This window comes from Brachionichthys hirsutus, chromosome 7 (genome assembly GCF_040956055.1).
Source record: "Brachionichthys hirsutus isolate HB-005 chromosome 7, CSIRO-AGI_Bhir_v1, whole genome shotgun sequence".
Taxonomy (NCBI): domain Eukaryota; kingdom Metazoa; phylum Chordata; class Actinopteri; order Lophiiformes; family Brachionichthyidae; genus Brachionichthys; species Brachionichthys hirsutus.
This window is the reverse complement of record NC_090903.1, coordinates 7061379-7088755: the sequence shown is the minus strand read 5'-3', so window position 1 is coordinate 7088755 and position 27377 is coordinate 7061379. Positions and strand designations below refer to the sequence as shown.

The 27377-nt window shown below is 46.0% G+C and overlaps 3 protein-coding genes across 4 annotated transcripts; 2 read left to right on the top strand and 1 right to left on the bottom strand.

The window, feature by feature from the left end:
* The first annotated feature begins 647 nt into the window (after positions 1 to 647).
* map3k4 (mitogen-activated protein kinase kinase kinase 4) lies at positions 648 to 17672 on the top strand. Its single transcript, XM_068741006.1, has 28 exons — positions 648 to 679; positions 3464 to 3485; positions 5327 to 5501; positions 5636 to 7050; positions 8591 to 8851; positions 9109 to 9261; positions 9418 to 9575; positions 9925 to 10035; positions 10124 to 10223; positions 10319 to 10402; positions 10476 to 10745; positions 10819 to 10968; positions 11190 to 11351; positions 11576 to 11709; positions 12042 to 12120; positions 12210 to 12288; positions 13232 to 13325; positions 13625 to 13747; positions 14714 to 14814; positions 14915 to 14995; positions 15075 to 15266; positions 15353 to 15423; positions 15515 to 15631; positions 15713 to 15872; positions 15954 to 16076; positions 16346 to 16452; positions 16593 to 16772; positions 16888 to 17672. The coding sequence occupies exons 1-28, from the start codon at positions 648 to 650 to the stop codon at positions 16906 to 16908; spliced, it is 4755 nt and encodes a 1584-aa protein (XP_068597107.1). The 3' UTR covers positions 16909 to 17672.
* A 2051-nt stretch (positions 17673 to 19723) lies between these two features.
* erlec1 (endoplasmic reticulum lectin 1) lies at positions 19724 to 24070 on the top strand. Of its 2 annotated transcripts, none has more exons than XM_068741245.1 (14): positions 19724 to 19977; positions 20134 to 20238; positions 20918 to 20998; positions 21118 to 21195; positions 21292 to 21355; positions 21445 to 21491; positions 21569 to 21792; positions 21860 to 22001; positions 22085 to 22246; positions 22332 to 22391; positions 22600 to 22724; positions 22801 to 22878; positions 22960 to 23018; positions 23211 to 24070. In XM_068741245.1, the coding sequence occupies exons 1-14, from the start codon at positions 19840 to 19842 to the stop codon at positions 23213 to 23215; spliced, it is 1368 nt and encodes a 455-aa protein (XP_068597346.1). In that variant the 5' UTR covers positions 19724 to 19839; the 3' UTR covers positions 23216 to 24070. The 2 variants fall into 2 exon arrangements, with proteins under 2 accessions (XP_068597346.1, XP_068597345.1); XM_068741244.1 differs by having other exon boundaries at positions 22960 to 23035.
* Positions 24071 to 25116: 1046 nt separating this feature from the next.
* On the bottom strand, positions 25117 to 26763 carry gpr75 (G protein-coupled receptor 75). Its single transcript, XM_068741758.1, has one exon. The coding sequence runs from the start codon at positions 26761 to 26763 to the stop codon at positions 25117 to 25119; it is 1647 nt and encodes a 548-aa protein (XP_068597859.1).
* Positions 26764 to 27377: the final 614 nt, after the last annotated feature.

The following is a 27377-nucleotide window of genomic DNA, read 5'->3' as shown; positions in this document are numbered from 1 at the left end:
CACTAGGTGTTTTAGGGGCAAATGTCTAATTATTTATTTGTGTATGTTTCTTTTCTTTCCTTGCATTGGTTAGTTCTAGTCTCTTTGATGTATATTGTGCTTGTAATAGTATAGGTAGATTTATATGTGGGACTGTACTTGTGTTAATTGATGAATGTATTTGGTGATGTGTGTGTATGTTTATATGTATTAATACACATTGCGTGTGTATCTATAAGTGAGATGGAAGAAAGTTGATTATGCCGGGTGGGAGTAAATACTTTTTTATTTCTCACTCCTTTTCGAATATTTATTTCATTATTTTGTATTTTTTTATTTGAAATAAACAATTAAATTCAATGTACTCGTATGACAAAAAAAAAAAACAAACACGCGCAAGGGTCTCCCGGGCACTGTGACGACCGTACGTGTCCCGTGCGGGTTGCCGTAGTAATGCAAGAGCGTGTGGCACTCCTCAATGAACGTTGGGAAGATGGCGACAGCAAACGCACAAGCGAGAGTCAACCGTGCCGGCGAATAGAAAGTGCTCACAAGTAGAAACAAATCCGCCTCTCTTTGCAAGGATTCAGCGGTGCAAAGTCTGCGCGATATCGGCTAGGCATGGTTCGCTCCGTGCACGGCTAGGATCGAGCAGCCATTGCTTTGCTATGGAGCCTCCAGATCGCAACAAGCCCAGCAGGTATGTGGAGCAGAGACAGCGACGCTGACTACAACCATTAGGACATTCGCGCTTGCTAAATAGAGAGCTGAACGTGACGCTGCTTGTCGGCTTTACGGCGGCGCTCGCGCATCCCTTAGAAATCGACTTCCTGTCAAATAGTGCTACGCGTGGAGTTGCTGCATTTGCAACACACTGGAGTTGCAAACTTTTCGGAGACATTTTTTTTTTAGGCGTGCTTCGCTGCAAATATTAGGTTTTTATTTGTTTGTTTTTTATTGCTCCAGAAATAAGCAAGATGCTCGCCCAATGTTAAGGTACCATTCCAGATAATTGTCAACCGATGTAACATGCAGCATAGTGAACAAGCTAGCTAGTGTCTGCTGTTAGCCGCCGCTTGTCACTTTATTGTCCACTCTAAAGTTCACCAACAAGAACCGACCGACATGAAGCGAGATGGGATGCGCCATATTTGCGCATATGATGGACTCGAAAGTGTGTTGTTAATTATCTGACCTTACCTGACCATGCATTTTATCTTAAATGAGAAGCGCAAACTAGCTTTGGTCCGCTGTTGCTCCTCTGTTATTGTTAATCCTCCAAGCCGAGACTTGGCGCTGGTGTTTGATCATCTGCTGAATCATGACGCGGGGATCTTCGACTGTTACGGTTTCACGTACTGGTTTCTACTTGATGCATTTCGTGGAATCATTGCTGTGTTGTTGTTGTTTTTTTTGTCTATAACTGAGGCGACAATCTGTTGCAGATGTACATCCAAGCAGCTGCAACACGTTTCATCACGCTAGATGAGCTTGCAGTGCTCACGATGGCATGTTGAACGAACAATGGCTTTCTGCATTCTCACAGGGAATGCTTTTGTAGCATGAATGCATATTGTAATACAGATTCCGCAGAGTTTGCCCCTGACCGTCAACAGACCAAGCCCTGTGGAATCCGCTGTTATGTCTCCTCTGCTCCCTTCAACTATGCAGTTGTGTGCCTGCAGATCTAATGACTTTTGAGGACAGTTATCGCGTTGGATCAACTTCAATCTCCAAGATTTTTTTTTTTTTTACCATGTCAGTAATGATTGAGCAGCCTACCATTCACTTGGTATTTATCCTGTAGACCAGTGTGGAGACACAGAGTTTGCATGATTGTGCAACACTGGGCCTTGTGACTGTAATTGCTTGTCTTTGCCTTTGTTGCATAAAGAAAAGCACCAAGCCATTAAACATTCTTTATCTGGAAGTATGTCAGTGTCGCAAGCGTCTGTAAAATGTGTGTGGAAAGGTTTGTGTGAAAATGTACAGTAAACACTAGAAAGCTCTCTTATATTCCTTGGAAGACAAAGTAATGGGATCAGAAATATACCGGTACTAAATCCAGCCCATTGTAAACGTCGATGCTGCATAGATTTCAGTAGAGTAGAGTTCTGTTTTAGCCTGCAGCATACAGATCTGTCTCTGCAGCTCAATCAATGCTTGTGTATACTCTGGTGAGACGATCAACCAGTCACTATTCTGAGAAAGCGTTTGGAGTTTGCTTGGCAATCAGAGCCGTCTCTGTTGTTGTAGCCACAGAGGTCCTTTGTCCATAATGTCTCGTTCTTAAAGTAATTGTGACGATACTGTGAATCTCATGCATTCCTGAGATTTCAGGATATTGTGTGGATCGCTGCATGGAGAAGCAGCTCATCGGTGTGACTCATTAATACTTGGATATGTCAGGCTTGTTGAGTACAGATGGCCCACCCTGTAAAATTTCATGCACGCATCATGTTGCTGCACACAGCTGCTTGAGAAATAGCAGCGCCTTCTCACTTTGTTTCACTTTCATCCGTTTCCTTTTTTACAGTCTGGCCTCCGTAACTACTGAATCTTTTGCTGTGGCTGGTTTTCTGCAAGGATAAGATCACATTTCACAAAAAAACAAAAAACCAGCAGAGAAGGAACACAAATAGCGTGATCATCTATTTGATTTTTGAATAGAATGAACTCGCTTGACTGCAGGAAATTGAATTGAATGACGCCGAAACCGACAAAGGTGTTGCTTGTGACTTTACAGTTTCAAATTAAATCTCCCAGGGGAGGCAGACCACTGCCCACACTGCATTTATGATGCATGCAAGATAAGGTGAAAAACATGTCATTACACCACTTAGCTCACGCAGCAGCACCACAGTCTGCACGCTGTGTCTGCATTTAGATGCATTTCGGTCATGTCTTTTCTCAGATTGAGATTTCCCCTGCCATCGGAGTCATCCATAAAGCCAAACAAGCACCGTAGTGTTTAGGAAAGCGCTGACTTTCTGGCTCCTCGGTATCGTGTCTTACGTAAAAAGAAACTCTCTGTACTTTGCACTGTTCCATGTAGGAGAGGTCGGGAGGTCCACCCTTGGCAATGTCACTCTGTTCCAGAGCAGGGTGGGGTCAGGTATGTTGTGTGCATTGTTCCTGAATTCTGTCAGGCTACAGCACAAACTCTGATCCTACATCATCGCTGCCTGTCCCTCAGGGACTGGCTTGCAGGTCATACTATTCTACACGATTCTATACGTGAGCTGTTTTTCCATCAAGATCTGGGCCTAAGTGCACAGATAGCTTTTCTATTGTTATTGCACCACCAAATTAGTAATCAGCAGACATTGTTTTGTTTTTTACAGTGGGAGGGGGTTTCAAAATTTGGTTTTAGCCAATCAAGAGTTATTTATTATTGCCAGCATGGCCTCTCAGGGGCAGAAACTGACTACATCTCCTTTTTCTCTCTCTCTCAAAAGATCCCTTATTGTTTTGGCATCCTGAGCAAGCGTGCTCGCTATCCAGCTGTGTCCTATTCAGCCGGGGGGGGGGCCTCACAGGCCACGTGTCGCTGCTATACAATAGCGTGCTCCTTTCTGGTACAATAGTACGGCTGGCAGGGGTCAAAGGTCAGCCCCCCTCCCCTGACTCCCACTGCCCTTGGTATCACTGCTGCTGTCGCTCCGCTGAAAAGACTCGCGAGTCTGTGCTTTTATTTCACACTCAATGTTTCTGCCTCGGGGCTCCAGCATTCCACAGGCCTTTATTGGTGTCCCAAATGAGCCAACAGATGATCCATTGAGACCAGCCAGCCACCATCTGCAGTGATAACTCACTAGCAGCAGCCGCTAGGCAGGCGCAGCTTCATACAGCCGTGGTGAACTGCGGCGCATGAAATTCTGCAACTTCCTCTCTACCACTTGTGTGTAGATTTTGCAGGGGGGGGGGGGGGGGAGCAAAAGATATCTAACCAGGAATTTGCACCAAATTGTTACCGTAGTGGCGGAACAATCTGTGCTTGAAGCGTCTCATAGCAACCGAGCAATCATCCGGCAGCAATGGCGTCACTGGTTCAGCTGTCATTCCTTAATGATTTAGTCATGCCGTCCTGCATCGGGAAGTGTCTCTTCAAAACTTGACCCCGTTCTCGCTCGCATGCGTGCACTATTTCTGTCGACGGACACCACGCACCTTCGTAATGCTGGCAAATGCATGCCCAGCTCGCTTGTGATCAATGCAATGGAGCATTTCATTTACTTGCTTCTTTTTTATTGTTTTCTTAAAGTCGTTTTTATTTTATTTTTTGCTATGCAGGAGCACAACAATTTGCCCTTTATTTTGTTTTGCTAAATGCCTTCTTGCAACATGCAAAGTTGTTCGCCGTGTCTTCATGTCTGTTGTGTGTTGCTCCTGCGGTACAAGCTCCTTCACAGTTTCCTGTACAATGCACTAATAAAGGCACCAGTGTTCTTTCATGCAAGAGTCACTCCGTAATTCCCAGACTGCCGTGGTTACGATGGTTACACTGTTGATGTCATGCTTGCATTATGTTTTATTCATGAAGTCATGAATTATCGCAATGTGGAATCTTAGAACGCTGCAGGATTGGCAGAGAGCGCCTTTCAGTCTTCCTTCTGAGCTCAGTTCAGCGGGCGAGAATGTGCGTCTCGTTGAAAAGGAGTTTTCCTACCCGTGAAACACACATGCGCACACGCGCTCTCCACTGAGTGTGTGCGCACTCATTCAGCTCCATCTACAAAGACGCTATCAGGCGCGTGCTGGGGAACGCCTCCCAGTCTGATGTTCGATTGAAGAGGGGCACGGCGGCTGGCGTAGAGAATGCTTGGTTCACGCTCCTTCCTTCTGTCTCTTTGTTTTGGTTGGCGGGGTCAGACGTTCCAACCTTTCCCTCTAATCCTATTAAAAAAACCCCACAGAAGGCATTAAGCTCTGACGTTGTAATCTGGAAGGGCGTGCTGCTGGAACTCCCTGTTTTCTTTCATATTTCGGGTGATTGCAGAAATATTTGACTACGGCCTTTTATCGTCTGAAATTTGCAGCGAGAATGTTGTTAAGCTGGCATGACGTGACATTGGATTGTTACTGCTCAAGGTTGACGTTAAAGTCGTGCGAATCAGCAGGCGACTCATCAGGCTGCTGGAGGTAGCGGCAGACGTTCAGTCTGGTTAAGGGTTAGCAACGTATTCTCTGTAGCATAAGAGATCTGCTGTTCTGGCAACAAGCACAACCCAGCACCCTTTGACCTTCCTCCTGCAGTTCTTTGATGTAGCTTGCAATCGGTCTGGTTTCTTTTCAAAGCATTGACACACTTTCGTCTTCTCAATGGCATTCAAATGTCCGCAGAGAGGAAGATGCATCACAACAGAACTCTGTGGTGGGGAAATCCTGGGACTCTGCCAGTGAGGAAGAGGAAGTTCTGTATGGCACATCGCCCCCATATACCCCCCGGCAGATGAAGCGCATGTCTAGCAAACATCAGAGGAGCAGCCAGTCGAGGAGTGCTGGTCGTTCTCCAAACAAAGGTAAATTATTGTATCAGTTTTATTGCTCCATATGTGAAAGTCCCTTTTTTAGATGTTTTATGTGCACTGCACTGAGTCACTGACTGTATCTATTTTTTTTTTTTTTTTTGGGGGGGGGGGGGGTTTCATTGCAGACCTCAGCCCATCTGCCGTGAGAGAAAGCCCCAGGCCACCGGAACCCCCCGAGGAGCACAGCTACAAGCAGGGCAAGAAACAGAGGGCCACACTCCGCTCCACAGAGAGAGACCACAAGAAGACATTTGAAGGCTCATTCATGCTGGATCCACTCTCCAAATCGAGTCCTTTCGGCGCCCTCAGCATGGATCCCAGGAAGCCTTATTTGAGCTTGGGCTGCAGCAGTTGCAAACCTCCCATATCTATGCCCCATATTGCCCGGACCCACCGCCAGACCTCCAGAACCGACTGTCCCTCCGACCGCCTCAAATTCTTTGAAACCCTGCGGCTGCTGCTCAAGCTCACGTCTATGTCCTCAAAGAGGAAGGAGAAGGAGCAGAGGGGTCTGGAGAACATGGCCTTTATGGGGCACAACAATGAGGTCATTTGGTTGGAGCTGCAGGCTTGGCATGCTCGCCGCTCCACCAACGACCAAGATCTTTTTCTTTTCACTGCCCGGCAGGCAATTCCTGACATTATCAATGAGGTGCTGCACTTCAAGGTCAACTATGCCAGCTTGAGGGGGGCCCTGTTCTGTCAGACGCGCGACGGAGTCTTTCAGAATGTCCCAGATCTAGTCTGTGGAGAGGAGAGGAACCCTACTTTAGGAGTGACCAACCACTGTAGAGTGGATCACTGGGGCTTTAGTGCTTTTCCATCATCGGCAGTGAATGCGGCGGAACCTCTGGGCTCTGGCGATGATTGCCGGGAGCACCTTCAGCGCCAGCGGCTGGCATTTGAACAAGTCAAGCGCGTCATCGAGCTGCTGGAGTCGGTGGAAGCTTTGTACCCTTCTTTGCAGGCCCTGCAGAAGGATTATGAAAAGTACGCGGCGCGAGACTTTCAGGGCAGGGTGCAGGCGCTCTGCCTCTGGCTCAATATCACGCAAGACCTCAACCAGAAACTGCGCGTCATGGCCACTGTGCTCGGCCTTCACGATCTAGCCCGTATCGGGTGGCCGGTCTTTGAGATTCCGTCGCCTCGAGGCTCTCGTGGCAATGAAGAAGACGAGAATGAGGAGGATGAGAATGACTCGTCCGCCACTTTTACAGCTGAAAGTGATGGAGAAGGCAGGGACACTGAGGAGGAGGAGGAGGAGGAGGAAGGGGACGCAGAGGGAGATTCGTCTCCGTCACTGACTCCTAAGTTTGCCCGATTGTTGTCAGAAGAGTTTCTCCCCACTGCAAATGCAGTAAGTGCAGAGGTGATTGTAGGAGGGGGGGCTTTCTGTCCCACAGCCATCTACAGACCATTTGTGGATAAAGCCCTGAAACAGATGGGACTGCGTAAACTGATCCTCAGACTGCACAAACTGATGGACCGCTCTCTTCAGAGGACCCGAGCGGCGCTGCTCCGCCGCACCGTCTCCCTGGAGGTAAAGTTATAAACCGTAATCTGTAATGCAGAAAAACATCTATGAAAGTGGGTCTCTGAGAATGGGTGACAAAATTGAGATTAAAATATGCACCAAAGTGAGGTCTTTGAATTTTGTGGGGATTATTGATTAACTTATTGAGTAATTGCTTTAGTTAAAAGATAGAAAAATTGCAACCATTTTGACTAATAGTTAATAGTTTCTCCTGAAAATGCAAGTACTGGTAATTTAAAAGAAGTCATCTATGGCATGTTTTTCCACTGTTTTCTGACAGTTTTTTTAGCATTTAATTTTTTTATTTTTTAACAATCATAAATGAATATAAGAAAATATGAATTGGTTGAATCCCTACAGCACATCAGTATCTTCCAATTTGCTTTATGACATGAAACGTATACCTATTTATTGCATTGAGACCCATTGTATCCAGATCAGAATGAAAGTTCGCAGAAATCCCCCCCCCCCCATATATGTTTAATTTTGGGACTTCAGCTCCAATAACCTCTTCACACCAAGGAAGAGAGTGGAATATCACTGCCTGGAATTGGATAGAACACAAACCAAACCTGTGCATGCTTTGTGAAGTGGAAAAATGTCTCTGCTTTGGTGCTGCAAAGGTTTCCTGCAACACATAGATCTCTCTTTGTCTCAAGCATAATTGTTGGTGTGTTCGTCGGGGATGTGGAGTGAACAATCTTGTTATTACAGTGGCTCATAAAGATGAAATGAATACGGTATAAAGACATGAGAGGTGTAACATATTTCCTAATTAGTTGTGCATCCAGTTTTTCCATGAATTACGTTTGGCACAGATGTTGCCTCGTGCTGACTCGGCAGTTTTCAGGGCAAAAAAGAGACTCATGAATTTCTTCTTTTTTTCTGTCGCTGCTTGTTTGGGCCATGCAAGTGCCTTGCTCATAGGACCTATCGAACCTGTGAGACGGAAACTGGAAGCTGCATTCCGGCATCCAGGAAGCTGCAAATTAACTTGAGTGCCAAGAAAAGTTATTTAGAAACCGTTAAGTAGACATTAGATCCAAATTTCTTGAATGATTTTGATGACATTTGTGTTTCAAAACTTATAATAATAATTGTAACCATCAGCATCATATTAACACATAGTGTATGTATACCTTGGGGGGGGGGGGGGGGATTCTCAGCGAATTAATCACGTCAGAAAGGCTGATTTGGAGTGTGGGTCTAATTGTCGGGTTGCACCAGATCAATCACATTGTAATTGTAACTAACCCTTGAGGGAACAGCTTTTTGAACCTGGAGTCCAGGTGAATTCAGCGTGCCACAAACACCCAGTATCCTAAAAGCTGGTTAAAGATGGGGGGGGGGGGGTTGATAACTGTCATTATTGTAGTTGATCAGCTCGTCCTTTTGCACGTAAGGATTGTGATCTCTTGGATTGCTGATAGCGGAAAACAAAACAAAAAAGCAATATTGTGTTAATTATGCCTTTGACTCAGACAGCACATTAGCCCACTGTTTAGCCACGGTGCTCGTTCAGATAGTCTTTGTCTCCCATGTGCAGTTTGCAGACTTCCCAGATCCCATGCTGTACAGTGATTATCTCCCAGAGCTTTCCCGCTACGAGACCTTCAGTGATGCTGCACATCAGGATCTAGGGGCAGACCACGTTTCCTGGGAGGATTTACTGGATATGGACCTCCCGTCCTTCCGGCCAGCATTCCTCATACTGTGCCGAGTCCTCCTCAATGTCATTCATGAATGCCTTAAACTGCGACTGGAGCAGAGGCCTGCTGGAGAGCCTTCACTGCTCAGCATCAAACAGGCAAGTGACACCAGCGATGCGGTTTGGCCTTTAAAAACGTTCGCAGTTAGTTGATCCAGTAGCCTAAGAATACATAAAGGGGTATATGAGCATTTTCCATATGCGCAAATGTAAGTGGTTGACAGAAATGTAAATTTAATTCTGATATCTTGTATTTTTATATTAGATTTTCATGGATAGAGTTGGCTATTTTCCCATTTTACGGGTCAGAGGCTGTTTCTAATCTGTCTGTTGCCGTGCCGTTTCCTGCTCTGCAGTTGGTGCGTGAATGCAAAGAGGTTCTCAAAGGCGGCCTCTTGATGAAGCAGTATTATCAGTTCATGCTGCGAGGCGTCGTGACCGACGCTCAGGGCTTCCAGACAAACGCCAATATTGATGAGTTTGAAGACGATCTTCACAAAATGCTGATGGTAAAGACTCTCGGCTGTTTCCTCCGCTTGAAGGCACAGATTTCAAGAATTGCTTTCCGGCATACGCTAATTGCAGAGAACAGCTTGGGAAAAGAGTGCGTTAAGGAAATACATGTTCGTGTAAAAGATTTTGTGCTGCTTTTTTTGTTTTTTTAGGTCTACTTTGACTACATGCACAGTTGGATCCAGATGTTGCAGCAGCTGCCTCAGGCGTCTCACAGCTTAAAGAACCTCTTAGAAGAGGAGTGGCATTTCACCAAGGTCATCACTCCTTACATCCGCGGAGGGGAGGCCCAGTCGGGAAAGCTTTTCTGGTCGGTCACTCGCCTGCAAAACAAATATAAATGTGTTTCTTCTTGGCGTTCACATCAACCATTATGTAAATACGGGCCTTTTCATGTTGAAAATATCACTTCCATATTTCCATATTGTTAATTCAGTATAAACTCAAAAGTCCACTATACAAAGCGTATATATCTCTACCTAACACTGAAGAGGTTCCAGCGCCCACAATCGAGTTTTATTCCATAATTAATGGCTGCTATGAACACAGGATTATTGCAGAAAGCAAAGTTTTCAAATCTAAAAGTAATCTGAAGCCGTCATTTAGTGGTGTGTATGTTCATTTATATATATAGCTGAGTCTGATTCTGCTCTTTTCAGCGATATTGCCGGGATGCTGCTCAACTCCACGGGCCAGTTCCTTGACGCCGGTCTGCAAAAGAGTGGTAACGAAGAAAGCGCAGATGACAGCAGCGCCTCAGAGGAGATCAGGTAAAAAGATGGCAGACGTTTCGGTTGGCGTTTCTATTTTTTGTCCTTGTGGAGATGTGTTAACGTTCAGTCTTTTGTTTTCTTTGAGGCGGTCTGTTATTGAGACCAGTCGCTCACTTAAAGAGCTTTTCCACGAGGCCAGGGAGCGAGCGTCCAAAGCCCTGGGGTTTGCCAAGATGCTTCGCAAGGTGAGAATTGCTGGCAACTTGAAACAGAAAGGCGGCAACACGACTGACTTGGAGCTGGGACTGACAGACTCTTCGTTTGCTTCCTTCTCTTGCAGGACTTGGAAGTTGCTGCAGAGTTTATTTTCACCAATGGTGTGACGTGTCTTCTGGAGGCACTGAAGAAGAGAAATTATGTCAAGGTATGTCTGCCCCTTTCTGATCTCTCATTTCCATCCTCGGGTTATTTACGTATCGCTTTGACTTTGCATCCAGGTTCAGATTCTCGGCTTGGAGGAGCTCCACGTTTTTGTTCCTTGTGGCCTGATGGATCAGCGAGCGCTCATCCTGCAGCTTCTCGATGCCGCCGCCGGCAAAGACTGCTCCAAAGAGCCCGATGAATTGGCCGAGGATGAGGCCTACCTCCTCATGAGCAAGCACGGAGCTGGGGACTCCACTGCCGACGCTGACTGGGCTCAGTGGGACGGCGAGCTGCTCAAGTTGGTCCCCCAGATGGAGACCGTGGACACTTTACAGGCCATGAAGGTATGTGCTTCATTCATGTGCGTTATTTGTGTCGCGTTCACCAGCTACTCACTGGCCCAATGGTTCCTCTCAGGTGGAGAACATGCTCTTGATCGTGATGCAGTCGGCCCACCTCGTGACGCAGCGGAAGGCCTTTCAGCAGTCCATGGAGGACGCGCTGGCGCTCAGCCGAGAGCAAACGTCCAGCAAGCCTCTCATTGCCAGCGCGCTGCAGGAGCTCAAGGTTCTTACATAGTCGCACACTGGTGCTCTACGGAAGTTACAACTGAGCTGATGTCAGGCCACATTTCAGAATCGGCTCTCAAAAGGGAACACGCTAACGCTTTCACATCCGTGTTCAGAGCCACAATATCGATGTTGCACTGAACTTTTTCATTAGACAATGATGATAGTGAAACATAATGCTGATGGTACCCCCCCCCCCATATCCTGTCTTTCCCACAGGACGAGGCCCTGCAGCTATGCATTAAAATCAGCACTACCATTGACCGAGTGGAGTACATATTCACCACGGAGTTTGAGGCAGAGGTGGAGGAGTCAGAGTCAGCCACACTTCATCAGTACTACAGGGAGGCAATGATCCAGGGCTATAATTTTGCCTTTGAGGTAAATCGAATGTAATTTATCTTTATTTTATTTATTTTTTAAAGCAGGCTTCGCTTGGTGCACATAATCTGTCCCTTCTCTTCTGATTCTGACTGATTTTCCACAAATAGAGCTCACAGAACAAGTGTGTCCGCTGACATTTAGGCTAATGTGGGACACTTAAAGTCCTCAGAGGGCAAGTGATTGTCTTTAATATGCTCCCGTCGACTGTTTATTACCTCCAGTACCATAAGGAGGTGGTGCGCCTGATGTCCGGGGAGTTCAGGCAGAGGATTGGGGAGCGCTACATAGCTTTCGCCCGCAAATGGATGACTTATGTTCTGACCAAATGTGAGAGTGGCAGAGGCACCAAGCCCAGGTAAGGCTTCGCTTCCTTCCGTCTGTGCAGGCGCTGTTGTAGTTTGTTGTTCATGGATGCTTTCAGTCAGACCCTCTGTCTGGGACTGCAAGATCGATACAGTATCTGAGAAAATACATTTTATTGGTCTAAATTAAATAGATATCTGTCTGGTGTGTAACAGCCACAGCCTTGAAATGCATTTGTTTTCAGCCATTAAAAGCTAGCATGGCAGCACTGATATTAGCGCGGGGCCGTTGTTTCACGGGAGATCTCTGGTCTCAGTTTTCTGAAAACTGACAGCAGCAGAAAATGTTTCCCTTCCCCGACTGACCATCATGTTTCATCTACAGGTGGGCAACTCAGGGTTTTGATTTCCTTCAGGCCATTGAACCTGCCTTCATTTCTGCATTGCCAGAGGATGACTTCCTGGTAAAATGACGCCGCTTCTTCTTTGCATGCTTTGAATTTAATGCATTTACCATCTCTGACTGTGAGTTTACCATTTCATGTTTCTGCAGAACTTACAAGCGTTGATGAATGAATGTATAGGACATGTGATTGGAAAGCCTCATAGCCCAGTGACCGGCCTGTATATCGGTAAGATGCTCTGCTTTGTGATTAAAAACACTTACCGGCAGTGGTGCCACATCTGGAGAGTTAAGACCGTTCATGCATTCTGTTTCATGTTTATTAGATCTCTGAGCCCGCACAAACGCATCGAAATAACAAATCTGTTCCGCAGCGTAATGGGGAGGGTAAAGACGAAAGATGTGCTCTTGATAAGCCGAAGTTATTTTAAGGAACTGTCCTGGTTTCTCAGGCTCTGAGCATCTCTATTCGGATCCTCAGTGGGCAATAGTAGAACGTTGCAGTCGCCCAGGGCAAGTGGGAAGTCAGGACGTACTGGAAAATATGTTTGTTGAGCAAACACTTCCTGATTCAACAAGACTGGAAACAAAGATAGTGACCAGGCCAGATGTAGAATATCAATGTTGTTCTTATTGAAAGATAAATGAATGAGTGGAGACTAGAAAGTTTAAAAATAAAAATAAAATAAAAATGGAGCAAAGAAACACACCCCATTGACGGAGTTTATTCCATTCCGTTGGTCCATATAAAAGTGTGGGTGGAGGTGGGGGTCTGTATTTTTCTGCTGCTGAGAAGGATGCTGAGGATGGAACTGCCAGGGAACAGGGCTAGAGGTCGACCCAGGAGAAGATACATGGATGTAGTCAGGGAGGACATGAGAGTGGCTGGTGTTGGGGAGGACGATGCAAAGGACAGGGTGAAGTGGAGAAGGTTGATGATTTGCTGTGGCGACCACCCGTCATGGGACAAGCCCAAAGTACAGTAGTAGTACATGCAAGGAGGACTTCTGCATAAACATGAGGTGGACAGACAGGAAAGGGTATGTGTCATATTTCAACGTGTGATGTGTGCGACCCAAACCAGAAGGGTCTTCTGTGATCTCTGTAAATGAGACCCAAGATTCCTCTTAGGTGGCTTGACTCAAGTGAGCTTTGGCTGTTTTTCTTTTCAGCTCCCAGGAATAGTCCTCGTCCTGTGAAGGTCCCCCGCTCCCATAGTGACCCCCCAAATCCCAACCTGTTCATCCCCAACGCCGAAGGCTTCAGGTAAGCGGTCAAAGTTCTGTCTTTGGCATGATTCTCTTTCTTGCACGGCACATCACTTTGCTTTTCACTTTGCTTTGTCGTTCTGCTTGTGTGTGGCGTGAGCTTCTCTCTGTGTGTGTGTGTGTGTGTGTGTGTATGTATGCTCCAAGTATGTATCTCTCTCTTTTTTTTTTTGGTATCGAGTCTGTCTCTCCACCAGCCACCCAGTCACACTCTTATACGTAACTTAATTCACATCCCACACAAAGCCACCTGACCTCCCATGGCAGAGCTCCTCAGTTTGTTTTTTCACCACACAGCTCTCGAAGTCTTCCCTGCGACCTCCGGAACCAGCTGTTCCCCAATGGCCCTCGCCCTGTCCCTCAGGGCTCGGGGGAAAACAGCCACACCAAAGTACTCGGCAGCAGCCCCAATGACGTCAGGTAGTCATGTCCCAGAGTCTCAAAAGTCCCCTTGTAGGATCGGCTGTCAAAACACAGCGTCTGACACAAAGAGAGCAAATAGGGCAGCACTCTTGTCGATTTTTATTTATATTTCTTATTATCAAAATTATTTTCGTATTTTTTTGTTAATTCTGCCGTTCTTCGAGCATTTGCAAGCTCTGCTTGGCATCACGGATATAAATTTAGCAGATTTAATTTTAGTTTAGTTTATGTGCTGGAAGCCTTTTGAATGCGTTTATTTTGTGCTAATCACAGGTAAGGATACGATGCAATCTAAACCTGCAATGGCTTCAATGAAATTCTAGATGACGTGTATGGCATTGATGTGGGCTACATGAAAATGTTTATTTTAAAGTGAAGAAGGAATACAGAATTATACATATATATATATATATTTATTACCTCGGCGTCTCAGTGAATTTTCTAATCCCGAAATCGGAATAAATGGTGACCAATGGAAGAGGCTGGGTTTATTTTTGCATGGTGTGAAAATGATGAGAAGCTTTCTCTCTGTCATTGGAATAGTGGGCTACGATACTCTGCTTTTAGTGTCTTGCTGTGACATTAGATTTTTTTGTCTTATTTCTGTGTGCTTTGAAGTCTGAACATGCACCAGCACATCTGGACTTCCAGTGTGTTCACGCTGTATAATGACTGATTGCATGCCAAACTGGTTATGGGTTTCAGAACGTAGAGCGATGAGTTTTTTTTCATGAAAGGGCAAGAACTGAAATGTAACTGTAGAATGATCTTGTGTTTGATAGGTTGAATTTTGTGTTTGGTTTATGTAGCTTTCACGGTGAGCTCAAGATGATCCAATGGGTCAAATGTTTATAGGAATTCATGTAAAGTAAAGATTAGTCAGCGCATTAAATTTGATCGAGACTATACTGTGTTTAGCCTTTATGTAATACAACATGCCAACTTTCTTCCGTGTCCTTGCAGGGGATCCAGTTTCCACGAGAACGACCGTCTGTCATCGGTCGCCGCGGAGTTGCATTTTAAATCTCTGAGCCGCCACTCCAGCCCCACAGAGGACAGAGAAGGTGGGAACGTTCAGTGGGTGACAGAGCTGGATTTGTTGTGCGGATTAATCACACCGATGGGCTGAATTTTCTCTTCTGATTTTCTTCCCCCCCCCCCCAGAACCTTCCTATCCTAAGGGGGACGCTAACAGCACCGTACGTCGGAGCTGGGAGCTCCGCACCTTCATCAGCCAGTCTAAGGGTAAGGCTGTCCATTTAGAAAGAATGGATTAACTAAAACACGTGATCAGGAGTAAGTCTTTTTCTGTCTTGCGTCTCAGACACGGCAGCGAGGCAAAGCCCACTGGAGGCCGTCCGTCGCTCCATTCGCAAATTTGAGGAGAAGCGGTATGCTATGATGAAGCAGCGCAACATCATAGGTCAAGTGTGTCACACGCCCAAGTCCTACGACACTGTCATGCACGTAGGACTGAGGAAGGTGACCTTTAAGTGGCAGAGGGGCAACAAGATAGGTGAGCTGCAAGACTACTGGTCCTTGATGTGAAGTCACGGAGTTCCTGCACAGACAATCATCAAAGATAATGTGTGTGTGTGGCAGGTGAGGGCCAGTACGGGAAGGTGTACACCTGCATCAACGTCGACACTGGAGAACTAATGGCCATGAAGGAGGTATTCGCCACAGGAAGTGAATTTTAGTTTTTTTAAATTATACTCCGATCCGCAGGCGGAACTAAAATCTGTGTTTCTGTTTTACGACCAGATCCGATTCCAGCCGAATGATCACAAAACGATCAAGGAGACTGCAGACGAGCTGAAAATATTTGAAGGCATTAAACACAAGAACCTGGTGCGATACTTCGGAGTCGAGCTCCATCGGGTAAGACGCATCCGTGCAGCCGTTTTTACACAGAGGGACGCATGCCGAAACGGCTCTAAAGTTCGTGTGGTTTGCCCGTAGGAGGAGATGTACATCTTCATGGAGTACTGCGATGAAGGCACGCTAGAAGAGGTGTCCAGACTGGGCCTGCAGGAGCACGTCATCAGGCTCTATAGTAAACAGATCACCACAGCCATCAATGTCCTCCACGAGCACGGCATTGTCCACCGGGATATCAAGGGTCAGTGTCACATGCTTTAGTCTTGGGTTTCTCTTCTCAGCCCACTGTTAATGCTGTCTCTTTTTAATACACACTTTTCAGGAGCCAACATCTTTCTGACGTCGTCAGGCCTCATTAAGCTGGGCGACTTTGGCTGCTCTGTAAAATTGAGGAACAACACTCACACTATGCCCGGGGAGGTGAACAGCACTTTGGGAACAGCAGGTTAGATATTACGGTACATCTGGTGTTCAGGTTGCATGTCACCAGCTGGGGGCGCTGTGGTTTAACTTGTCATTTCCCACCCTCCTTGTACCCAAAAAAACTCTCATGCATGTCTTTATTTGTTGATGGCTTCAACAATATGTGATGCAAATATTAACATATTTTATTTATATTTGGATTGTGTTTTTATGGCAAACATGTTAACATGGATTAAAGGAAAAATAGACCTCAAACCTGAACGTGTATTATGTGACTTTCTTGTTTTCCAGCATACATGGCACCTGAAGTCATCACCCGAGCGAAGGGCGAGGGTCACGGACGAGCAGCAGACGTCTGGAGTTTGGGCTGCGTTCTCATTGAAATGGTGACGGGAAAGGTCAGGACCGACAGCGATGAGACCAGAAGTCAGATTTCTGATTGCGAAGTCTTGTTTGTCGACTTATTAAATTATTGCGATTTTATCAACACATTTCTGTGTGTACAAATAATGTCCTTGCTTTTTATCGCACCCTGCAGAGGCCCTGGCATGAGTATGAGCACAACTTCCAGATCATGTATAAAGTAGGAATGGGCCATAAGCCGCCCATCCCAGAGAAGCTGAGCACAGAGGGGAAGGACTTCCTTGATCACTGTTTGGAGAGTGAACCCAAACGCCGCTGGACAGCTAGCATGCTACTAGACCACCCGTTTGTCAAGGTGAGAGGCCGGCGGGGGTTGAAGCCCAGTGGGAATCACATTGCTGTTGCAGATGCAGAAATGGATCATTCAGCAGGTTCCCCATGTCACAGCCGGCGTCTCTCGTCTGTTTCAGGTCTGTACGGATGAAGAGTGAGTGCAACCTCTTCTGTGGCATTTGAGTTTACAATTCGAGGCATCGCTGACACGACCGTCGGCAAAAGGTTAAAGAACTGTGGACGTGGAGACGAGATGAAGGCACACGGAGCCAAACTGAGGAACGTACACAATATCATTTCAGAGGACCTATGGAGTTCTGGGTTGATGTGTCATGATGTGGGGGGGTAGGGGGTGTACATACTGTAATAATAGGGTTGGCTTAATTCTTGTATAAACAATATTGTAAAGTTAAAGTGACTATTTCCACGTGTGTTGTCACTGTTGATGAGGCCGCTGAAAAAGCTTCAAGGATTTCTTTTTTTAAAGGAAATGTTTTTATTTTTTGGAACAGGTTGGGGGGGGGGGGTATAATCTATGGCACTTTGAAACTGTTTACCCAAAGGGACAGTTGTGTAGAGGAGTCGTTTATCTGTTGAGGATGTGTTAAGTCTTTATGAGTGGATGGAGATACTGGTTTACCTTCATGAAAAGAAGATTTAAAAGAATGAATAATGTGTCATGTGTTAAGTACGGGCACGAGAGAGGACTTTTATTTTTAGTAGGAGCAACGTTCAAGTCTAATGGTCACTGGTGAAGAGCTGGTCATGTGACCAGTAACCAACCAAGGGGAGAAGCCTCTTCCCATCTCCTTCCCTGCTGCTGAACACGAAACATCCACACGACGAGACACACACTGACACACACACACACACCACAACTTCTGGTCCTCTGCTGCTCTTACAGTGTTTGCAATGTACAAAAAATATGAATAAATTCTTTTTTTTATATGAAATGTCTTTCTTCCTTTACCTTTTCTGACATCTTGAGTTCTTGAATCATTGGCTTAAGCCTTAAGGCAAATAAAATGCCTTTCGCATTTCATGCGGACGCCCAGAAGCAGAGCTACTTTGCTTTCTTTAGTTAGTGGAATCAGTCGAGAAATCCTCGAAAACATCTTGCGGTCTGTGAGGAAGATGAATCGTATACGTTGTTGGACCAAAGGATGGTCCCAAGAATCTCGGTTCACCCCAGGCTTGCTTCCTCTAGGTCCTGATTCATTCTAGAGTGGCCGGCACTAATTTCGCTAGAACATCTCTGATGGATTTTAGTAAGGCAGCTGCAGCATGTAAACGGATGACCGTTTTGTAGTAGAGACGTGTGATTCCAGAAGCAAACTTTTAGGGAGGAAACATACAGTGCAGCGTGCTCAGTAAAAAAAACCAAACAACCAATATATATATTGTGAATTAAAAATGGTACATGTTTTCAATCCCGTTTTTCAACCTAATTCAATTAGATTGTCCATGTTACTTCCAGAACCAAACCATTTACTTTAGACAATACAACTGCAGATTTTAATACACTGTATAAAACATTAACGTATCATATACAGCCCAGACATGGTCAAATCAAGATGCCCCTGCAGTCTGTGCACCTGGACAAGATGCCAACAGGTAAGAGAAAACGGAAATACTATTTCACAACCGGCAACAATAGGTGTGAGTCACAGTTTCTGAATGTTTCACCCATGATGGCAAGAATAGAAATTTACACTATAAAAAGTACATGACTTTTTTTTATTATAAACCAAACACTTTTGCAGACACATCACTGGATAATGTGTTTCATTAGAAGTACATTACTAAATATTTACAGTGATCCTAAACACTATAAGCCATCTGCTTGAACCACCTTTATGGTTTCCATTTCCCTATATATACATTTACTTGTTTTATTTTTTAAGTTCAATAGGTTTACACCACATACACAGATTTAATATACTACACTAAAACAGAGTTTTTGAGTTGCCTTGGAAAAGGGAACATTTAATCGTGAATTGCTTTATAAACTGATCCTCTCAGAGCAGACTCGTGTTTCCTTCGCGGTATACTGTATCCCGAATCCTTCCATAGCTAACCTACTGTGTGGAAGTATGGGGAAATAACTATAATTATTTATTTAATACTATCACTATTTCATCTACAAAAAAGGGCAATGCGAATTCTACACAAGGCTGATTATTTTGAACACACAAATCCTCTTTCTTGAAGCCAAATTACTAAATGTGAATGATCTTGAAAAAACTACACACTTTACTGTTCATGTTCAAAGCATTTCATTGCACATTAGCTGTTAATACATGAGAGGATTTGGGACCTTCATTATTCCAATGGCAAGATGATCCACCAGGAGAAGGTTTTCCTTGTCTGTGTGTGCAGTAAAGTTGTGGAACAGCCTGGGCCTTGAACTAAAGCAATGTCAAAACATTCAGCATTTTAAATCCCTGAATGTCTGGTCAAAATACAGAGACTGTGTTGTGGATAGGTGGTTTAGGTGTGGTTTATGGTTTATGGTTACTATTGTTGGTACTTGAAAAATAATGTTACCTGTGTTGTATTGATATCATTATGAACAGTATGTGTGGATCTTGCACATGTGCATTGATATATTATAAAAATAAATTATTTTTTTTCTGATCAGGAGATTGGAAAAGGAAGCTGCTTGTTGTTTTTGTATAAATGTATTTGACTGATTGGGGTGGGGTTCAATAAGTTTTACTTCTCACCTCATTTCGAGCATCATATAGGCCTAATTGTTTGTCTATTATGGGGTGTACATCTTTTTCTTTATAACCTATTTTATTTGTTTTTCTTTGGCCACAAAACTGCTCGAAATAAATAAATAAATCACTAAAATATAATATATGTCAATACCCCCAAGCACCGCAGAGTGGCGCTGCAGTCATTTTCAATCCAACGCGCGGGCGGAACACGACGTGGCAAAGGACAGGTCACTTCCGGTATTCTGTGTTGACAGCCTTCTCAGACTTTCTCCGACTGTATTGAAGCTAAGCTCCGATGCGTCGCTCGGACGGCCTTTCGGTGAAGTGAGCGGGCTGTAGGAGTTCAGCAGCCGCACAGGGGCGTCGATGGCGGGACTAATGATGGTGCTGCTCGGGGGGCTGGCGGAGGTCTGCAGCAGCGTCTCGGCAAATAGAGGAGGATATCCGTCTTTTACGGACGAAATATCTTTTAAAATCAACTGGCCAGGCCCTGAATTCACGCTGGTAAGCATCCTCGGGCAGTATTCTTATTTTATTTTTTATTTTTTTTGTCGTATACGAGACCAAAAGAGATGCTCTCGCCACACAGTCTCCTCTTTCTCTCCTCCATTCCTGGCTCTGTCATTAAAAGTGACGTTCATTTGAATCTGTGAATTCCAGCCAGCTTCCGGCGCGCTTTACAAAGAAGATGACTTTGTGATCATGACGACAGCAGAGAAGGAGAAGTACAAATGCTTGCTGCCCTCTCTGGCAACCGGAGATGAGGTAAACTATTTATAACCGAACACTGCTTCGTGAGGGTTTTTTTTTTTTTCCCACAGAAAGAAGAGTTTGATCTGTTTAGAATGTTCTGAACAACATTTCATGTCACATTTCAAAGAGTGAAGTTCTAAACAGAATTCCTTTGACATTTCCACCAGTTGTTTTTGAGCAAAGATGTATCATGAAATATTAATGCAGCATCGACACACAATTAATCCAAGAAATTCAGAGCTTTATTTAAATGTTATTATGGACAGTCACAGTCAAAGAATGGATTCAATGTGAATTAATGTTTCGAGAGAGAAAAAAATAATAATCTAAAGAATAAATACTCAAAGTATGGATACCTGAAAACTACTTAATGAAGAATTTGTATTTAGTTCCTTCCTATTTTCGGCTACAGTAGCAACGTAGTACTCAACAATCCATTGTACTGGTATAGTATGAGGAAAGAAAGTTTTTTAAATACATTTTTTTATTTTAATTGTATTATTAACAGTCATTTATGGCCATCATAAAAGGATCTACATGATGTGTAGCCAGTTTAAAAACATTGTAAAAATGCAACTCTTACTGTGGATGGCGCTGTCTATTCACTTCACATAAATTCAGAGTGGCGTTATGTTTTATTTAATCACACATTCATCTCTGTCATTTTCCGTGTTTTCTTTTATTGCCTTAGGATGATGGTAATGAGTATGGCGGGCCCAGTCCCCGTGAACTGCTTGAACCGCTCTTCAAACGAAACAGCTGCTCCCACAGGGTGAGACTTCACCCGACGTCTGCAAGACTGTGACCCGACCGTTAACACGATTAGATTTTAGGTCATGGTGCTGAGAAAAAAAAAAATCTAATGTTACTATCGTCTTGCTGACATCCCAGATTGAGTCGTACTGGACATATGAGGTGTGCCATGGGAAGCATGTAAAACAGTATCATGAAGAGAAGGAGGCCGGGCAGGTCAGTTTGCTCGAGTGGAGTCAATCGTTTCCAGATGACCCGAATGGAGAATGCAGCGTTGTCCTGATGGTAATCGTGCGTTTCCCCCCCCCCCAGAAAATGAATGTTCAGGAATACTTCCTGGGAAACATGGCGCAGAAGAAACAGTCATCGGAGACAGGCAAGGATGCTTTTGAGTGATTTACAACGTGGAATTAGTTTTACGCCTATTTTCCTTATTGTGTTAATTCGAGGAATTAATTTCTTCAGATAAAGACGAAGGCGTAGAAGATGTCAAATCAGACATAGAAACGGAGGTAAGCAAAGAAAGTGAAATATGCGAGCGGCGGTTTGTCACTTCTCACTTCCTGTTGTTATTCCTGCTGATTCCCAGGTGCCCACGAAGAATATAGAAGGTCAGCTGACTCCCTACTTCTCAATGGAGATGGGAAACGGGACTCCGTGCGTGCTGAAAGAGAACCAGGCCCGCACCTCGTCTGTGCTTTATGTTTGCCACCCAGAGGCCAACCACGTGATCCTGTCCATCGCCGAGGTAACCACCTGTGAATATGAGGTGGTGGTGTTGACGCCGCTGCTGTGTTCTCACCCAAACTACAGGTAGGTCGGCCAGAAAACACTTCAGGATGGGAAATTGTTCGTTCTGTTTCACCTCTATCCATTTCAGGTTCAAGTCCTCCCCAGTGAACGCCATCTTCTGCCAGGCTCTCGCAGGCTCTCCTCTTCGGCCTCAGCAGCTCGCCCAGCTGGACAAGGAACGGGAGGAGCAGCTCAAACCTCCTTTCAGCACAGCGCCGGAGATCAGAGAGGTGAGGCACGTGCAGAATTCACAGAAGAAGAACGAAAATGGCGCCGCGCTAAACACCTTGTTCAATTCTATTTCCTTTGACAGGAGGAGACGTCCCCAGTGAGAGAGGAGGCCTTCGCTTCCACTCACAAAGCCGTAACCATCGGAGGACAGGCTCAGGCCACTGTGGGCACCACTCACATCTCTCGTCTGACAGATGATCAGCTCATCCATGAGTTCCTCAGTGGCTCGTACTGCCTGCATGGGGTGAGGCGTTTCCTCCTGCAGCGCCGGCGCCGCGCTTCAACTCTTCAGCAGTTAACCCTCTGAATGTGTGTGGGTCCTTCTTCAGGGAGTTGGGTGGTGGAAATACGAATTCTGTTATGGAAAGTATGTCCATCAGTACCACGAGGTGAGGGCCCCTCTGCTAGGACAAAATATATCTATATCTACCACGCGATCGATTCCATATCGACTAATAATCAAAGAATTGTTTTTCACTGCAATCAGATTATCAGTAATTGTATAATTAGTTCATTTTAATAGTGTATGGAAGATTATGAGGTGTCATAACGTCAGCGTCTACAGCGAGGTGAAGATGTTGCTCTGTGCTGTGAAAGGATAAAGAGCAGGGAAAGAACACTGTGGTCGTCGGGAACTGGAACACCGAGGAGCACATCGACTGGGCCCGGAGGAACATCGCTCGATCCTACCATCTAAAAGACGATGGCGTCCAGAGAGTCAAGTAGGCCGTTTGCAACATGGCTAAAAAAATATTACACGGAATGTTCTTGATTTGTGTTATCATTTTCTCCGGATAGTTTGGTTTCCCATTTTTACGGCCACGGGGATGTGTGTGATCCGACGGGGAAGCCCAGGCAGGTTGTCGTCAAACTGAAGTGAGTAACGATGTCACTGCCCGGAGTCAAGACGAGCAACACGCCAGTGATTCCTCCTCTCCTTTGTCTTCCTTTCGTCAGATGCAAGGAGTCTGAGTCTCCTCATGCCGTCACTGTGTACATGCTGGAGCGTCAGACATGTCAGTACTTTCTCGGGGTGAGTCTGGAAGTAATGGATGACTTCCAGATATTTAAGGACACAAACATTTTCAGGTTAACGCCGAGGCTTCGGCTAGACTGCTAAGTGCTAACGGCCTAGATGGTCAGCTTAAGAGCTAAACATGTTTCATTTTGCACAAGGAAACGTGTTGTTTTTTTTCTCCTCCTCGTAGGTTGAGTCTCCAGTCATCTGCAGGATTCTCGACACCGCTGATGAACATGGACTTCTGTCGATCTCCAGTTAAACTAACCAACCGGCGACAAGTGCATCAAGGAGAGCGGCGGGAGAGAGGCCGCAAAGGAACAGGAGGAACATTTAGCCTGTTTGGCAGAGGGACAGAGATTCTGACGAGGTTGCACTAAAAGACAAAATCAACTTGAAATGGAGGATAAAGATGATCCTGAGGTTGGATTTCATGTAGCGGAGGAGCGTAGCCCTGATCCACCCTCTGATCTGTGCAGCGGGCAAAGCTGCGCCTTCCAACCTGATCAGGCGAGCTAGTTCAGACTGCAAACCGAGCCTCACACAATCTGTGCTTCACTGTGTGTCGATGACTCCAAAGCTAAAGGGTAACGAATCAAGGCATTTATAATTATTAGGAGAATCAAAATTATTCATGATCGGGGGGTTTTCTTCAAGGTGTGTGTTTGTTTGTGTGCGCGTGTGTAAGTGCCCAGACTGTGGCACTTGCAGAATGAGGTAAAAAGCGGCAGAATGTTTTGCTGCCCTGGGAATGTGTGCCGTGTTCATTTGCAGGAGGGACTGAGTGTAATTTATGCATCAGGCGGTGCAACACTAGTAAGTGCTAAAAAAAGATTGTAAGATGTTCAGGATGTCTGCGGCTTTGAACAGACTTTTTATCATATACTCTGGGAACATGATCACTGGGATGAAAATCAATGCATTTGCAGCAAAGAATAAAAGGAAAATATGAACAGCTGGTCAGTAGTTTTGGAATTCTCAGGGGAAAAAACTAAATCCAACGTGAGTGATAGAAGTTTATGATCGGTTTGGTTATTATTGGCGTTTATTTTCAGTGCCTTTAAAAAATAGAACTTTGTCAAGTTTCTCGTTTTTTTTATAATTGTTATTAATTAGTTGCCTATTTCTCCACCATGCGAAGAACAGCCAATCACGAAGAACACATGGAGTGACTTAGTTGCAATCATGTCCAGCAGAGGGCGCTGTCTATTGAGTGGATCTTTAGATACTTCACACATCGGGGGTTGTGTGGTGTTTCCATATATATTCCATATTTTTCAACAGATTGACATCCCGAGTTCACAACTGTGGCAGGATTATAATCTACAATTATTTTAATGATCCTTTATTGACTTTGTATAAATTATATCAGAAAGAGAGGCACCTTCAAATGTCATGTTTTGCCTCACAAAGAGTAAAACTCCCAAATAATATGTTTTCTATCACATATAGAAAAGAACAGGGAATAGATGCTTGCAATTAAAAATCTGACACCAGGGAAAGACATTTGCGAGAAGATCAATCATTTCTGAAACTGGCTGGCCATAAATTTGTACTTCTTCTAATTTAAAAAAGTGACAGCAGACATCCATTGCATTTGCTAAACATTTATTGTGTTGAAAAGTTTTTACGAGTTCATGATGATATTTATAAGAAGGCAAAAGGTCCACCGGAGAGCGGCCGTATTCCACCGACAGCCGTGTGTGTGTGTGTGTGTGTGTGGGCCCGCGCAAAGGTTTCACAGCAGGAGGTCGGACATAGAGCCGATATTGGAGCTCAGCAACTTCAGCCAGGAGGAGAGCAGCAGTGAAATCAATGACAACAGTCTGGCTTCAGCGAAATCCCACAGCCATGGTTACAACGGCACATGCGTGTGCAACACAGGGGCAGACTTAGGTGAGGCCGCAGTGTCCGTAAATCAAGTTAATAACAGTACAGAAAGTGTTTCCATGGCAATGCTTATAATTTACCCCCGACCAAAGAAAACTCAACATATAGATTAGAGAAAATGGTTGATCCAAACACGGGAAAAAGGCTGTTTTCCCTGTTTGTCTTTTAAATCACATCTAATCTAAAGTCCAGGTGAGATCGTCTCTTCACACTGAGGGGATGGGAATCTGGTGCACTGAGGTGCTCTCATACTCCTGGAGTGCGTCTTGGTGAGTGTGATAGTGCATGGCTACGTAAGACTTTGCAAAAGCAAATGTCTGAGAGCCGACGGGCTGCAGGCTGGTGGGGGAGCTGGGTCCCACAGAGGGGCTACTGTTGTATATGCTGTAGTAGGGCTCAATGCGGGTGTTGATGGGTGTCGACGTGCTGGGAGGGCGGGGTTTGCCGGCACCTGCGGCCTTCGGACTAGCCGCGCAATCCCTGGAGTGACTGGGCCCACAAGCCTGGTCCACCAGTCGCCTCTGAGGCTTGGGCGACAGTACGTAAGCCGAGTTGGTCTCATGATGGGAGGATTTATTGCGGTTGACTTCCAGGCTGCCTTTCCCCATCGCATGCAGGCGAGTCTTTTGTTTGCAGCAGAGGAAGCCCAGCGCCGACCACTGAAGGCAGCACAGCACACGGCGGCGGAGGCCTGCGCTGTTACGGGAGTACACAAACGGGTTGATGCCCGACTTGAGGAAAATGAGTACAAACCCACAAAGTTCAAACTGGTAACGTGCAAAGCTGCTTTCTGTTGACAAAACATCCCGTGCCAGAGAAACTCCCATCGGCAAACAGCAAAGCAGCACAGAGAACACGATGACCACGCAGGTGACCACTGCCTTGGAGTCCTTGGCTGTGGACAAGTTGATTTTAGAAACCAGCTGACAGCAGGTCGCTCCTTGGGCGGCGCCAGGAACCGGCGGTTGTCTGGCTTTGCTGGCACAAGGGTGCGTGGGAAGATTCTGCAGCTTGTTATAAGTCTGGTTACGGTGCAGAGAGGGGCCTTGAGCCGCACACCGCATGTTCTCAAAGCCTGCTGGGGTCAGTGGCGGGGGCGGGGGCGGGCGACACGCGGCGCCTACGGAGATGACGGGACATTTCCTCACTTGTGCATTCTTTCTCAGCGTCTGAGCAATCATCAGATACGAGACAGACACCACGGCGACGCAAAAGGCGAAGTCTGCCAGGTAGACGTACGACACTATCCTGGCCTGCCCACCTGCCGGGCCAAAGTGGGGCAAGCAAGGCCCGCCCCGACGCGCCTGCGCTCGCACGGTGAGGAGGGCCGCCATGGTGAAGCTGGACGTCCACAGCAAGGCGGCGAGCGCCAGCGTACACGGGAAGGAGGCAGTGCGGTTGGGCTGCTGCCCCAAAACCATGCGGAGTCTGTGCAAAGCGATGACTGCCACCGTCTCCAGGGACATGATGATGAAGCCCGAGCCGGTCAAGCGAAAGGCGAAGCAGAAGCTCTTCGACAGCCCGTCGTCTTCGCCCGCGTCCAGGAAGAGAACCAGCGCGAACATGGGGGCGGTCACGCAGCAAATGAACAGGTCGCAGAAGGACAGGTTGAGGATCATGAAGTCGAAGTTTGTGCGGAACTTGCGGAACACCGGGTCAAAACAGGAGAGGAACACCACGAGATTGCCGTAAGAGCCGAGGCAGAAGATGAGGAGGAGGAGGAGGGAGCAGAAGGTCAGGGTCGCGGTGTGGATTGCAGCCCAACCCGACGGGGGCACCCCACCCAGGGCGCCGCTGTGGTTCTGCTGCCTTGGCACATCCACCAGGTCAGGCGGCGTCACAGTGGAGTTCATTGTATTCTTATTTGTAACCATTTACCCCAAAGGTATTGATCCCGACATAATTCCTGTGCGATGGAGAACCTGAGGATCTGCTGGCCTGGTCGGATGCTGCAAAGGATGAAAGGAAAAGAGTCTCATCAGCTCTGAAGACAGGCAGCAGGCCACGCACGCCAACCTAAGCATTAAAATATTCAACAAGCATTTGATGTTCAACGCAATCTGCAGGAGGCTGCAGCTATGCACCACTGCATCCACAGCCCCCCCCCCCCCCCCCCCCATCCAAAACACAGACACCTGCCGGAAACCACAGGGATCAAAGGTTTGATCATTATTAGAAAATGCGACCTACCATCAACAAACGATCCTCCGTCGATCATCGTTATCCGTCCTGAACGCACCGCGGCCGGGCCAAAGAAAAGAAAAAGCCCGCAGCAAACCATTCGAACCGGAAAGATCCACGGACACGCGCCGACCGGAGAGATCCACGGACACGCGCCGACGCAAAGCGTGTTTGCTTATACATCGGCGTTAAACGTTAAACATCGTGGTACGTTGGTTTCCATTCTTCTGACGCAGCAGCGACGGCCACGGAACGTGCGCGCAGAAAGGACAATGACGTCACTGCC

Bases quoted from the DNA above. Each gene is read 5' to 3' on its own strand.
- erlec1 (XM_068741244.1), top strand. From the start codon at position 19,840: ATGGCGGGACTAATGATGGTGCTGCTCGGGGGGCTGGCGGAGGTCTGC. The intron at 21,793-21,859 runs GTAGGTCGGCCA...TATCCATTTCAG, and splicing joins TGTTCTCACCCAAACTACAG to GTTCAAGTCCTCCCCAGTGA. The intron at 22,002-22,084 runs GTGAGGCACGTG...TTCCTTTGACAG, and splicing joins CAGCGCCGGAGATCAGAGAG to GAGGAGACGTCCCCAGTGAG.
- map3k4 (XM_068741006.1), top strand. From the start codon at position 648: ATGGAGCCTCCAGATCGCAACAAGCCCAGCAG. The intron at 12,289-13,231 runs GTAAGATGCTCT...TTTTCTTTTCAG, and splicing joins AGTGACCGGCCTGTATATCG to CTCCCAGGAATAGTCCTCGT. The intron at 15,873-15,953 runs GTCAGTGTCACA...CACACTTTTCAG, and splicing joins TGTCCACCGGGATATCAAGG to GAGCCAACATCTTTCTGACG.
- gpr75 (XM_068741758.1), bottom strand. From the start codon at position 26,763: ATGAACTCCACTGTGACGCCGCCTGACCTGGTGGATGTGCCAAGGCAG.